The sequence below is a fragment of the Anas acuta genome, chromosome 26 (genome assembly GCF_963932015.1).
Source record: "Anas acuta chromosome 26, bAnaAcu1.1, whole genome shotgun sequence".
Taxonomy (NCBI): Eukaryota; Metazoa; Chordata; class Aves; order Anseriformes; family Anatidae; genus Anas; species Anas acuta.
The window spans coordinates 5,543,572-5,557,770 of record NC_089004.1 but is presented as its reverse complement, the minus strand read 5'-3'; the positions used below and the strand labels follow the sequence as shown (position 1 = coordinate 5,557,770).

General features: G+C 49.6%; 1 protein-coding gene across 1 annotated transcript in view; it reads left to right on the top strand.

The window, feature by feature from the left end:
- Positions 1–14,199, top strand: part of STK11 (serine/threonine kinase 11) — a 34,489-nt gene that overhangs the window by 7,974 nt on the left and 12,316 nt on the right. Inside the window, exons 3-7 of the mRNA XM_068661348.1 lie at positions 2,596–2,685; positions 3,877–4,009; positions 4,491–4,627; positions 5,132–5,259; positions 11,741–11,798. Coding sequence (XP_068517449.1) covers positions 2,596–2,685; positions 3,877–4,009; positions 4,491–4,627; positions 5,132–5,259; positions 11,741–11,798 — 546 coding nt within the window. The remainder of the gene's footprint in view (positions 1–2,595; positions 2,686–3,876; positions 4,010–4,490; positions 4,628–5,131; positions 5,260–11,740; positions 11,799–14,199) is intronic.

The following is a 14,199-nucleotide window of genomic DNA, read 5'->3' as shown; positions in this document are numbered from 1 at the left end:
ATGCTCTGCCACCAAATCATTGATATGAAAAGCATGACAACTTTCACTTGTGTTTTGTGGCCTTAACAGACTGAAGGGACTGTAACTCAATTACTGCCTGTAGAAAGATAGCATTTAATTAATAGGAAGCTGGGATGCTGAAGGAGAGGCGTACTGAAAAAGAGCCCGAGAGAGACCTCGTGTGTTGGTAGCAGGTGATGACAACCCAAAGTGGTCATTCAGAAATGGGTTTTGGCCTCTCTGAGCCCGTGGGGATGTTTCTTGCTTTACTAACAGATGTGTTTGAAAAGGAACTAGTTGGTTTTTCGTAGTTTTTATAGGCTGACTTCTGTTTTTTATCTGCTTCTGCACCTCTTTATTCTGGCAGTAACTGGAGGAATTGGAGTTGGGAGAGAGAATTTGTCCATGATTGTGCTTTAACCTCTCTCCGTTGGCACTGGCAGTGCCTGTGCAGCATGTTTTCGGATGCGGCAGTACAAGCACTTGTGCAGCTGCGTGGCAAATGGGTTTGGGAGCAGATCCAGCTGAACGGTAACTTTCCCTTTCATTAGGCTGTTCTCTGCAGGTCAGTTCCCTTCCTCGTTTTGCTGTGTAGTCGTGCAAACGCTTGGATTGGTGCCTTGCAGGAAGCTGTGCAAGGCAACATCCCTCCCCTGTACCTCACTCAACTTCTAGTTGTCGCTTCCTTCCCTGTTACTCATTAAAAGTAAGTCTTAATGTCCAGGATGAATGCTACAGGCCCAGTTTCAAATACTTCAGAGGGGAGGGTTGTGTTTTCAGCTGAGTTTTCTGTTGCTGCTAAACGTGGCTGAAGCCTGCAGTCCTGTACTTATTCGGCAGACAGTGTTTTAACAAGTCGAGTCAAAGCCTTCAGTGATCTTTTTGTTAATAGGAAAGCTGCGATGACTGGATTAAAAATATCAACTACCTTTAGTATTTAATGGGCTGCTCTGCTGACCTGCTGTGGCTGGGAATGCGGAGCTGGTGATGAATGGAGAGCTAATCCAGGCAGAAAATAAACCCAGTTCAATAAGCAGCATCCCAGCTGGCACCCTCCCTCGACAGCTTCTGTTACCAGTGTGTGCAGCGTGCGTGGGAGCAGAACCCTATTGATTAGCAGAGATGAGAGCTTCAGTCGTCTCAGGGCACCGGTAACAGATCTGCTCCAGCCTGGAAGTTCGTGCTGTAATCTGGCTGACCAGCCAGAGGTGGATCGGTCACAAAAGAAGGGGTGAAAAACCAGCCTGGCAGTTAACGAGACCAAAATCAGGTCGTTCTTTGTAGCTGAGAACGAGAGCTGGCTTTGGCTTCCCGACAGCTGCCCTACGAAATCTCCCATTAGTGTTGTTTTCATGAATTTGGGAGCGCTGCTCTCATGTCACTGCCATATGAGTAGCCGAGTAGCCCGTAGCTTTCTTCCACGGTAAGGAATGATAGGAATGAAACCTGGGCTCCTCCTGCTGTTCTTGTGTCTGCTGATTTGCAGGTGGCATCGTGCCCATCACAAAGCCTTGCAGTACTTCGGCATCCCTCTGAAGAGCAGCTCGTATGGGGGACGTAGCACTAAATCAGTGAGTCTGGGCAGTGTTTTGAGCTCTGGGATGGAATCTTCTATAAAAGGGCACCAGCCTTTAGCCCGGATCCCACTTAAAATGCAGGCCATCTCTTCAGCCTCTCTCGCCTCAAGAGTTAAGGCAGTATCTTGGGAGATAAGCAACTTATTTTAGGCTTAGGTTAAGAAGGCAGCTGCCAGGAATAATTAGTGACCAACCAAGTGCTTTGTGTTGCTGGAGAAGGGGGTGCCCCACAGCCCTGTTTCGCTCTGCTCTTCACCTCGGAGGTGCACTCCCTTGACAAAGCCAGCAGATGTCTCAGGGTCTGTTCCTGAGCCCCTCTGAGCACTGCCTTTAAAAGCCCTGGGAGAGGAGGGGAGCAGAGGCAGTTCCTGCTCCAGGCGGTTGTGTCGTTTCCTTTGTTTGGCCCCAACATTAAAACTTGAGGAGATGAAAAAAGGAATGTGCTGGAAGGGAATAAATACTAAGAAGTGCCACCAGCTCTTGGCACTTGATTGTAATTTTTTTTGTCCATATGGTTTCAAAAAAAGCTTCCCAGCTGTCCAGGGATCCTTTTCCTACTACACGGCTGTGGGGATGGGGTAAGCAGTAGCTGTTAGGTAGTGCCTACAGAAAAGGAAGAACAACCTCTGGGGGAGGGCACGAGAGTTCACTTTGGAACAGCCAGGGGCTGGGGAGAATGCTGCAGCCTGCAGCTCTTCTGCCGGGGGGGTTAACTTTTTTTTTTCCAGCCACTTCAGAGAATTGCCTGACTTCTGTCATGTTTATAAGGCTTCCAGTGTAATTTCTGTTCATATCCTGTACCATATCCTGTTCTATCAGCTGCTGCTGGTCCTTCAGAAGAATTTTGGGGGGTTCCTTGCATCCTTCTGTTGGCCAGCTGGAGGAGGGTGGGGCACAGCTCAGGCTCCACTTCTGCAGTGTGTGTGCACCAGGTACCAGCAGCTCCCCAGCTGCAGTCCTCGCGCAGCCTTTGCCTGGGAAGTATTTAACCTTGAAGCTTCCTTAACTCTGCCTTCACGTATATGGTGATGGAGTACTGTGTGTGTGGGATGCAGGAGATGCTGGACAGTGTCCCAGAAAAGAGGTTTCCAGTTTTTCAGGCTCATGGGTAAGTGCAGTTTTGTTCCTTAGCCCGCATCAGCCTCTCCTTGCTGCTATCTCTTGAGCTCAGGAGCGTGTTCTACTCTCAATTAGACTGCTGGCTGCACTTTAAAGTCAAACTAACTTTGTTTAATAACTACATCTTTTACATCCATGGTGATAAAACCCAAAAAAGACTAATGAAACGCTGCCAGGGAGAACCCTTTGGTTCTGGGAAGAAAAAGCATCTTGCTATCAAATCTTCTGTTGCTTTTGTTTTGTTTTGCTGCAAGAGATGCACAGCAGCCTTCCCTGACGTGGTGCGGTGGGGGATTCTGTGAGGATTTGCCCTATTTAATGGTGCAAGCCAAACAGTTCAGCGTCAGGAAAAAAGGTTAAAGGTCTTTGGGTTAAGAACTGGCAACATCCAGCATGATCTCTTAGCTTGTTTAGTTAGGCTAATCTGAAGCCCGTTTTAGCATGCAAGTAAAGGAACCTTAAAGTTCTGGAAATGGATATAGGAAGGAGGTTATATAAATATCTATATCTACATAAAATCAGTGCAGACCAGCAAGTTTGTAGTCACTATTTTAATGTTCTTAAATGGTGTCTGAGGTCATAGAGGGTCTAAGTGAGCGATCGATGCATTCAGATGGGTATTGTTTCCTGGATATTATGAGATTAAAAAGTGAATGAACAATTGTTGATGCACAATGCTTCTTACGTTACAGTAATGCCATGCTAACAGTCTCTGACCATCTGTTACCTTTGCCCAGCCAGTAACAGAAACATAAACCTTCTGCCGACTGAAGGAAACCTCTTTTTTCCCCATCCTCTAGCAGAGACAGCTAAGCCACTGAAAGAGCATCTTTTGCTAGTTTAATTTAGCCTAGGCCAGGTCAGGTGTCAGAATTATCTGGCCCGTTTGTGCCTCGTGGTGCCCACGCTTTGAAAATGCACAGACTTGTGAGGAGAGCCTCAGCAGAGCCTGAACTGGTTAACGCACTGGTGCGGAGCTCTAGCAGGTGACTTCTGACTGCCTGTAAAAGTTCTTTTTTAACACACAACACCTCACTCTCAAGTTCCTCAGCATCAAGTGTTCGTGTACCTACCTTTATCCAATAACATTAGTCTTTGCTTTAAGCATTATTGGTAATTCACAGTCTTAGTCTCTAGAAGTGCTTGACTTTTTTCTTTTTTTCTTTAACAATTTCTGCAGGTACTTTTGTCAGCTTATAGACGGCTTAGAATACTTGCACAGCCAAGGGATTGTCCACAAGGATATAAAACCGGGGAACCTCCTGCTAACAACCAATGGGACGCTGAAAATATCTGATTTAGGCGTAGCAGAGGTATGTGAGAACTGCAGTGAAGTCAGGAGTGTGGGAAGCACAACATTCTAGATTCAGGTCCCCTTTGTGGTATCCATGGATTTATTGTGTGTTTAGGCTTCTGTTCTGTTACACTTGCAGAGTGCTCTAGAGTGACTCTGCTGAATCTTTATTGTAACTGTCACAACGTTGTTATCTCGCTGCGAGTAACAGCACAAAACTTCCATCCCGGAGGCTCATAGGCAAAGACATCAATTTTAGACAACCCTGAAGTCTGGTGACAAGCTACATCCCCTTACACTTAACTGTATACCAGGAGTGCCTCAGCTACGTAGGAATAGCTCAGAAAGCGTCACCAGTGGCATGCAATTGTTAGAGTAGCACGTTCTCGTGATGTGTAAGTAGATGTTCAGTAGCAGAGTGTTCCCTGTGTGTGAAATGTTCTACCAGTTACGGTTCGTGTGCCTTGGAATCTGAAACTAATGGCTCTCTTCTGCTGCAGGCATTGCATCCGTTTGCAGAGGATGACACGTGCAGAACGAGCCAAGGGTCGCCAGCATTCCAGCCACCAGAAATCGCCAATGGCCTCGATACCTTTTCAGGCTTTAAAGTAGACATCTGGTCCGCAGGGGTCACGCTGTAAGTGCCTGTGCAGCATCCAGGAGTTGCAGTAAATTGCAAGCCTCCAAACAGCTTGGTCTTGTGCAACCTGCTGTCGTCACTGCTCTTCTGCATGGTGTTGGGGAGTGGGTGTATGCGGTGTGGCCCTTCCTTTGGGGAGCAGACACCCATCCAAAGTGCTTGCAGTTCTGAATAAAGTAGTCTCCAGTCTGAGTAAGTCTCTGCCAGCCACTTCTCGGCATCTGAGATACGCAGCGACTATAATAATAGAAACCACAAAGCGCTGGTATCTCTAGTATTTATTTTTAAAAGTTTCTTCCGTCCCAGCCTGTCAGGGAGATGTCTTAGTGGTTTTGACTCATGTGAATGAAGAGGCTGCGATAAAGGAAGACAAAGTTAGAAGAAGCATTCCAAATATTCATCCTTTAGTTTACTCTTGTCTGCTCTTGATTTACCTAGCCACATAAGAATTAAGTTCCTGTTCTGTGTGCTTCTTCTCACACAGCTTCTCCTTCTTTGCAGATACAACATTACAACGGGTCTATACCCCTTCGAAGGGGACAATATATATAAGTTATTTGAAAACATCGGGAAAGGCGACTTCACAATTCCAGAGGATTGTGGTCCTCCACTCTCAGACTTATTGAGAGGTGAGTCTCTCAGCTGACTCTAAGAGGAATGGGTAAAACGTGGAGTGCTCAGCTTGTGTAGACCAGGGGAGAGCTTCATTCCAAGTATCCTGTGACAACATGGGATCCTATTAGGAAGGAGGTAGGATTATTTATCTTAGGATAAGACTCTGGAAGGTCTCGAACACTGGCACTTTACTGAGATATGCAAAACCCTCGATGGGTTGCAGTTGTTGCAGACACTACTCCATAAACAGTTGGTTCTTGCATTATTTTTCTCCTGCTCTCAGCAGCTTTTAGACCTGAAGACAAAGCCCACGAGGTTAAATTTAAAATGGCAAGTGAGAACACTCGATGAAATTCCTTGTCCAAGCTTTCTGTAACAAGAAATACTGAGTACTCAGGTTCTGCTGTCCTTCCTCATCAGCCTCTACCCTCAGTGTGCTTTAGTCCCAGTTGTCTCATCCCTTTCCCTAAATTTCCAGCAGTGAGGGTGGTGGAGCAGAGTGGCTGGTGCCCCTTCTCATAACAGACCTGTGGCAGAAATGGGAACAGCACCTTTTGGGTGGAAGAAAGGGGTGGGTTTTTGTGCTTTTGTTCTAGTCACTTGTTGAAATAGTTTGAGGCTCAGCGTTGAGCAGTCTCTCAGCTTCTTTTAAAAGCTGAATGCTTCAAGCAGCAGTTGTGCTGTGTTTAGCAGCCAGCTTGGTGCCTGGTTGGCAGCACTTGGGTGCGCTTCTAGCACATGGGAGATCCCGATCGGAGCTCCTGCTGCCTCTCTGAAGCAGTCAGGTGCAGAGATACTCCCAGCCCTCAGCGTGGGCTTGCTCCCTTCCCTTTGACCTCAGCTGTTTGAGACCTGCCTTCAAACACGAAACGAGGCCGCCTCGTTTCAAGTTTATTTTTCTGGTTCTTTTGCTAGGCGAGCAGTTTGGGGTAAGCGTGGGCGAAGGGCTATGGGGCACTGTGAGGAAACTGAGTCAGCTCTGCTTCCTCCTGTCCGTCAGCAGTGTTATCAGGTCTGCTCGGAACACGGCTGTTTGCTGCTCCACGGGGGCTGTGTGCTGCACTGCGTCCTCTGCAGGGGGACGGCGCTTTCGTGCTTTGTGGCTAGCCAAAAGGTTCAGAGTTTCGAGGCGTTTATGACTGCGCTTTACCCTACAAGTAGCACCTGCTGTGACCCTGCAGGACGCTGCGCTGCCCCTGGGCACCCAGCCCCTGTGTGGGGGGCTGCGAGGGGCTGCAGCCCGGACCCGCAGAGCCCTGTCCTGCGGCGCTGGGTGCCGGCTGTGTGCCGGGCTGTGGCAGCAGGTGGTGCTGTCTGTCCGTCTGCCTGCTGCCGGCGGGCTGCGGGGGCTCCTCTCCAGCCCCCCACCTCCCAGGGGGTGGCAGACCCCCTGCAAGCCTCGTCCTTTGAGGCTGTCTTAGCTTCTCCTGCCCCGCAGCGTTATGAAATGTCTCCTTTCCAGGTGTTCCAAGGAGCAGTACCCAGCCCCAGCAGCTTTCGGGAGCATTACGTAAGGCACAGCTACGAGCTGCAGCTGCTGCCGCGGCTGCTCTGCTCAGCCTAACGAGGCTGCTGCCGGCTGCCCGGCACTTCTGACTGATGGTTTGTGCCCTGTGCCCCGGGGAACAATGTCCTGATCTATGTGTGGTGCTTGACTTGTGAATGCTGACTCAAAACACAGCGTTTTCCTGATTTTTTTTGAGCTTGGGAATTGTCCCCGTAGAGTCAGTCCAGCAGCCGGTCTGCTACAGCAGCCTGCAGAAATCGTTGGGGGTTTGCGATCGGCCTCTCTGCTGCACTTAGCTTTGCCCCCCAGGGAGAATGAGCGTGGTGGTTGTTCTTTCTTTTCTTGTCCTGAGGATATTGATAGCTCCAAACCTTATGCTTCATTAGCAGATCAACTCCCTCCTGTTCCTTCTCCATCCCCTGGGTGAGACCTGGAGTCAGAATCTCTTTTCCTTCTGCCTCACTTCAAACAAGGCGCCTCACAGCTGATGCCCTTTGTCCAAAACTGTTCATCTCTGCCAACTTATTAGAGTTTCTTCCTTCATCCTAGCCACGTCTTCACCCCTTTTGTCTTTGGACAGTGTAGAGATGCCCAGTGCCCTCCACCCTGCGGGGTGCTGAGCAGCCCCACAGCCCGGCCAGCAGCAAGGCGTGTGCTGAGGCCTTGTGGTGGCGATCCTACGTAGCTATGGTGACAAAACCAGGGTGCTTTATTTGGTTCATGCTTTTCCTCCAGAACATCTGCATTTCCTGGTAGGTGCCTGCTGCTGCTGCAGCAGGTTGAAACTGATTCAAAGCCTACGGATCAGATGCTGTCAATGGCTGGCTGATGCTGTTCTACGAGCTGCACAGACACCCACAGCTCAGCTCTGTCTTGCTGGAGGCTTTAACCTTTGCAGTGCTTCTGAAAGGCTCAAAGCACTCTGCAGTGCTGCAAGCGTTTGCTGCCTTCTTATTGTGAGGCAGAGTTCAGCGTGCTGCAAAGTGCTTGTTTCCTCTGTGGCTATAAGCTGCGTTAACCAGAGTGCCAGGCTGGGAAACAAACTAGAACTTGCTTCAGAAGCAGTCCACCAAACAACAGAAACCTTAAAGTGGTGGTTTTATTTTTTTTTCCCCTTGGGCTTATTTTTATTTGTTATGTTCTACTTTCTAGTAAAAGCAGAATGTAGAGGGCCTCAGAGCTTCTGTTTTACTTGGCTTGTGAAGAGACTTGCATGGCAGTGTGCTTCAGCTGGTTACTTGGGATGCTGCCCTTCTTCTTGCCTCCCTGACCAGTAATGAAGCTTTATTTGTACATCTCACCGATGGGAAGGGCTGGTACGGCTCTGCCTTCTGTGTGCACAGTCAGAAAAGATGTGTCGAAGTGGAAGTGTTCAGCACTAAGGTTCTGACAACATCTGCATGTGACTTACCAACTCCATGCAGCTTGCTTCTGAGCAGGAAAAATGAGCAGGGTCAGCTCTGCCTCTTGCAATCCACTTTTACCAAAGGGAAGTTCTGAGGCTGCAGTCTCAGCATTAAGCACCTGGGGTCGTTTCCAGGCTGTGGCTGGGGACAAGTGGGTTGGTTTGGGTTGGTTTCTCAGCGTTTTTTCTGGTTTCTGTGTAGTTGCCGTGACCTCACCTCACAGGGATAAGAGGATGTGTACCCTGCTGACTGGGGTGATTTAATCCTGTAGTAGCAGGGAGTCCCCAGGGCCAGCAGTCAGGCAGGCTGGTGGCTATAACTCAGCCAGCGGCAAGGCTTCTGCAAGTGCATCATCAAAGCTCCCGGGTCTGCCTGCAGAGGGAGTTTCTGGTCAGAGCACTTGGTTGTGCTTGTGGAGGATGGAGGAGAGGGAAAAATCCCCGTCTCATTTTACAAATTGGATGTTTTCTGCTTTATATTGGTGGCTTAAAATGTTGCTCTGAAATAAAACCCAGGTTGAATTCAAAGTATAGCTGTTAGATTTCTTCCTGCCTCTCAAAAAACATACCTCAGATCGTGCTGTCTGCTTAAAAAAAATATTCTGCCATGTGATCCAATGCCGTGCTTGTTCAGGATTATTAAAACGTGTGGGCTGGAGTCTGTGACGAGGAGCTCAAGACAGGTTTGTGGTCTCCAGTGTTCACGTTACCGCTTGATGTAATTTGAAAGGGTTTTGAGGCTGCTGGGGTGCTGTAATGGGCATCATCTCCCATGTATGGGCACAGCGACTCCTCCTGAAATACCAGGGGAGCAGAGGTTGGCGAGTCAGGCATCCTCCTGAAGAATCTCCCCGTTGCAGCGTCTCTTTGCTCGCAGATAAACTGCATGGAAATCTTTACCGTAAATGGTAGAGATGTGTGGCTGCTGTGGGCAGACGCTCTGAGATGACTTGCCTGGTGAATAGTACATGATGTTTTGTCTTCGAGTCTCTTCAGTGCAGGACTTCAGCCACAGGCCTGCCATGAGTGAGTCACGCCGAACACACGAATGTACATTTTCAGGGATTGGATGTTCTGTTTTCGTTTGAACGCTGCCTGAAATGCAGCCCTTTTCCTTTAAGGAAATATTTTTTGCTTGATTACCTTCTTCATGCCCTTTTAATTGCTTGTTTGAGAACAATACAGCTCTGCACCATAGCTAGTGGTAACCAGTGCTGCCAGGCCCCTCTTAATAATTCACCTTAGAGCCTTATCCTCTGCTTGTACCGGTTTCATCTGGTAAATGCCTTAAATTTCTGTTAGCCCTGTCATTCTTTAAACAGCATTTGGAGGGATGCATATTTATTTTTCCTTTAGCCAAAGCAAGCTGCTGTGATGAGGGTGCTCCAGCTGGAAATGGTCCTGGGTGACCTGCTCTAGTGGACCCTGCTCTGAGTAAGGGGTTGCACAGGATCATCCCCAGAGGATCATGCCAGCCTCAGCTGTCCTGGGACTGAGAAGGCTGCAGGGACTCCTACAGACAGGCTGGAATAGAGAAGAACTTGGAATTTGCCCAGTGAAAGCACTCTGATGCTGTACTACAGGTGTTGCAGCACTTTGCGGGCCAGCAGCATTCAGGATCAATCCTTTCTCTGCTGAAGATGGCTCAAATGCATCTCCCCTGTCTCTCACCCTTACCGTAAGGCCATCTCAAAATACTCTCCTGGTGGTGGTTCTCGCTAGCAGCCGAGCTGTTCAGCTCTTGGCACTGCCACTAGCATTAATCACCTCCTGCCACTTAATCCCAGTTCTGGTCTGTAGCTGCAGCCTGGGCTTGTTTGCAGGGCTTTATTCTGCTCGGGGGAGAAAATACCCAGTATGAGGAGCTGCTCCTGAGACTTAGGGCTCTTGAGCAGGGAGCTCAAACCACGAGGTGGTTTTATGGTCTCAGCAAGGCAAGTTACACGTTCCTGGTGTGCTCAGTCCAAAGCTTTGAATGCTGAAGGCTCCAGTGCCTGGAGTTCAGGTGGCCAGATGCTTACGATGCACCCGGCCTTCTCTGACCTGGGGAAGTCTTCCCAGGGCTTGTTTTTGTTTTTTAACCTACTTCATACTGATGAGCAGTAGCGATGCCACCTGCTTAAGGCTGTTAGTGCCGTCAGCAGCACTGATAAATCTTCTCAAATTGCCATGGGAAACGGTGCTGGTTTCTGAGGGGAAGGTGACTTCAGTGCTTTCACACCATCTTTTCCTGCCCATCCTCTCTAGGCTACAACCGATCTAAATAAACCCTTATCTGCTGAAAAATCTCCTTGTTTTTAAAGATAAGAAATTATTCTCAAAAGCTTATTTCCTAAGCGTGCGCTTGTTGAGTGACCGAGCCTTGCAGAAATGCCCGTGGGGACGCACACAGTGGCTTTCTGTCTTTTTTACGGTAGAATCGTTACTGGGAGTAACACGACACAAACAGAGCTGACAGGGAAGATCTTCTGAGTCAGCCTTGATCGTGTGTGCTGTTGGCTGCTTTCTTCTAATACCGTTGTTCAAGAGTACTGCAGAAAACCATCTGCAAGGTCCTTGCAACTTCGAGTGCCCCTTGTCCCGCCGTTCACTCTGCCAGCTCTGCTCTGCTTCCTGGCCTTTCTTCTGGTTGCTGGAGATGAGCTGCTCCCGTTACTGCCTCTTCCCCAAACCTTCCTCTTCTTGCTGCCTCTGCAGGGCTCACTGGTGGGTTCATCCAACACATGCAGAACCGCTTGTAATGTGTGGCAGCAGGAGTTCAACATCCACCAGATGAATGTGGTCTTGGGAGCTTCATTGGAGGGATCTTGGGTGCCTGGATGAGACTTGTTAGGTCCCACTGGCTCGTCTCTGACGAATACAGCAAAACTTCCTTCTTTATTTCCTTCCGTCGAGTTGTGAAGCTTTTTAAAGATAGTGGAGCAGAGTGGGCATCTCATGAGTCTGCTTAAGTAATCCACCCCCTTCTTTTGTAGGGCGAATACAAATGAGCTATTTTTTTCCACCCTCCACTCTCTTCACCCTAATCCCCGTTATTTCAGCAGCTGATGCCAGGAATCAAACTTCTGGCTAGGACAAAAAGAGGGCTGATAGGATGGACAGTAGGATTGCTTGTTACTTCTTGCAGCTGTACTTCCAGAACAGGATTCCACTGCACTGTAGAGTTTCTGGGGTGCCAAGCAGCTTTCCATATGCCGTGCCTCTTCCCCAGAAAGTTCAGGAGTGTTACCCCTGAAATGCAAAGCCTGCTGCTCTTTGCCTGGAGACGTGCTTGGGCGTACGATCTGGGGCCGTACGAGTCTGCCCCACAGTGTGAGGGAGGGAAAGGTCGTGTCTGCACCACAGGTGGGGAAACTGAGGAACAGATTGAGCAGGCAGCCAGCAGTGGAGTCGGGCCTTTGTGCTGCCCTCCCTGTGACCAATGGAGCAAGGTAGAGGCTCCTGGAGCTGCCGGGAGGGCCGGACACATCGCCTGCTGTTGGGGCAGGGTGGTGGGAGGGAAGGGCAGAGCTTTACACCTCCTGTCTTCAACTTGGCTGAGAGCATCTGTGATCACACCTGGACTTTTTTTCCTTCTTTTCAGGGATGCTTGAATACGACCCAGCCAAGAGATTTTCAATACAGCAGATAAGGCAGCACAAGTGAGTGTTCAGCTTCTTCCTATTAGTCATTCTCTTTCTGCTTCTTATGCTAATGTACCTGTGCTATTGCTCTCAACTCATTTTTCCTTTTGACAGCAGACACATGGAAGTCACTAGATATCCTTCCTCCAGCTCTGCTGGTGCTCTGGCAACCTCTCCTTGGCTTTTTTTTTTTCCTCCTATTAGAGCATCCGGTTAAAGCATTTGAATTGCTAACCGGCGAATAATGAATATGTTGAAAATATGTTTCTAGTGCGACTGGTTCTTGATAATTGAGGGTTCTGGATAATTTGTTTCAGAGGCCAGCTAGTACTAATGGAGCGGAGGAGCAGGGGCTCCTTACAGCTGGGTTATTGAACGAGGACTATTGAGGAGCGTGTGTTAGTTCTGGGCTTCTGGACAGTCTGGTGACAGAAATATCCCTTGGTGTTCGCTCCAGATGGAAGCAGTATGTGGAAAACTGTTCCAGGACAATGTTTGTTTTTTTTTTATTTTTCTCTTTAATGTCATACTCCTCCTTCCCCCATATCCTCCCCCTTTATCCTTGCCATTGTCTGAGGGGGGGGGGGAGGCCCCGTTATCTCTGAGGAGTTTTTTTTTTAAAGGATCTGTTTGAACATGCTGCCTCTAAGCAGAGATTTCCTGGGCGGATAAAAGTACAAGAACAAAAAGCATCATAAGGATGCTTCAGCGCGGAGGCTGCATTAGCTTATCTGCTATTTGACTAGGAAGTGCTTCTGAGGACATGCAGAGCTGCCTGCTGGACCGCAGCTGCTCGGCAGAGGTCCTGCCTCCAAGCCTGCCCAGAAAGCTTTTGGGAACCTTGTAAAAACAAGGCTCTGATCCTAGAAGGCAGCGGGCCTGCTTTGTGCTGCTCGCAGTCGGCACGAGCGCTATTTTCCTCCCGTTTCTCTGAAAAAAGCAGCAGCGGTAGCTGTGTGCTGTCAGATGGTGATCCCTGGGAGATGTTATGGCACGGGAGGCATCTGCAGGAGCCCCAGAACAAAACCAGCCAGGCTCGAACTGCGCTGGTGTGGTGCCGAGGAGCAGCTGCGGCTACCCCTGACTAAGATCAAAGGGGCTGGGGGCAGGTCTGATGTAGCTGCCTGGTCAATTAATTAAGCAGGCAGGCTCTTTTAATAGCAGCCAAGCGCCGTGCATTGGTTGTTTCAGCGGCTGTGGGAGGTGATAGGAGCAGGCGTTTGCTTTTTGAGGGTGCCCTTCCCCGCGCACATGCTTCCCAGTAAGAGTGGGCCGTGAAGGGGGCTGCTGGGGGCTGGCCTCTCAAATGCTGCGTAGCATTTGGGACCCCGAATGGAGCTGATCCTCGAAAGAAGAGCTCCTGCTGTTGCTGACTTCCTTCTCCCATCTCCCACTGAGGACTGGAGGCTTCAAGATGTACAGGGAAGCACTGTGTGCTGTTGTACTGGTATGAAGTGGTTCTGTTCGTTACAGCTGGTGGCAGGGTGATCAGCCTGCCACACGGCCAACCCCTGCTTTGTCAGAGAGCACTGGAGAAGCGTGGTAGGAATTAACTCCGTGGAGCAGGTTAGTAGGTACCGAGGAAATCACCGAAAGCACTTCAAATCGCTGAAAGCAGTTTCTTTCCTATCAGTGCCATGGGTCCAAAGCGTGCTGTGAGCTGCCCCTAGGTGCAGTCAGCGCCGTGGTTCTTGTGTGCTGCTGTCTGCCGGCTGTTTGAGCTGCTTCTCCAGCTCCGTACTTGGTTTTGCACCTCTCCCTTGTGGCAGGGAGCTTTTGCGTCAGCTTTGCCCAGCTGGAAGCAGGGAGGTTTCTCCAGAGGCCCTGCCTGTAGTGGGAGAGCAGGAGAAACTGGAGCGTGCCTCTGGCACAGAGGGCAGCCGCTTCCCCGCGCTGCAGAGGCACAGCCGCCCTCTAATTGGGCCCGGCTGCTGCTGGGGAGGCTTTAATCTCCGAGCACAGAGAGGGGCTGAGGAGAGGCTCTACCTGCAAACACAGGAGCGTTTCCAAGGCTTAGTCTCTTATTAGTTTTCTGTGAGCTTAGCCAGTGCTTCTTAACAGGCTTTGCTCCCCTATTAGTAATTGCCTCCTTCCTCCTGCTGTGGCATCCTAATAATTACATCAAGCACAGCAGAGCTTGCAGCCTTGGGCTTTGGACGTGTCTGTCCTTCTGCTTTTTGTGGAAGAGCATCGTGCTAAAGAACGCAGCGCTTGGTTCTCGTCGCTTTTCTCTAAATAGATGAGAAGCGTGGCCCTTGTGCTTGGCCTGACCCTGGTTTATTTCAGCGAACAAAGCGAGCGGAGGGCCAGCAGGTAGCCTTTCAGGGGTCGTCAGAGGGTTTTTCCAAAGCATTTAATGGGAAGAGACTTGATTTCTAGAGTCCTTAGCTTTCTAGTCGGGGAGGGGCAGTAATGGGCA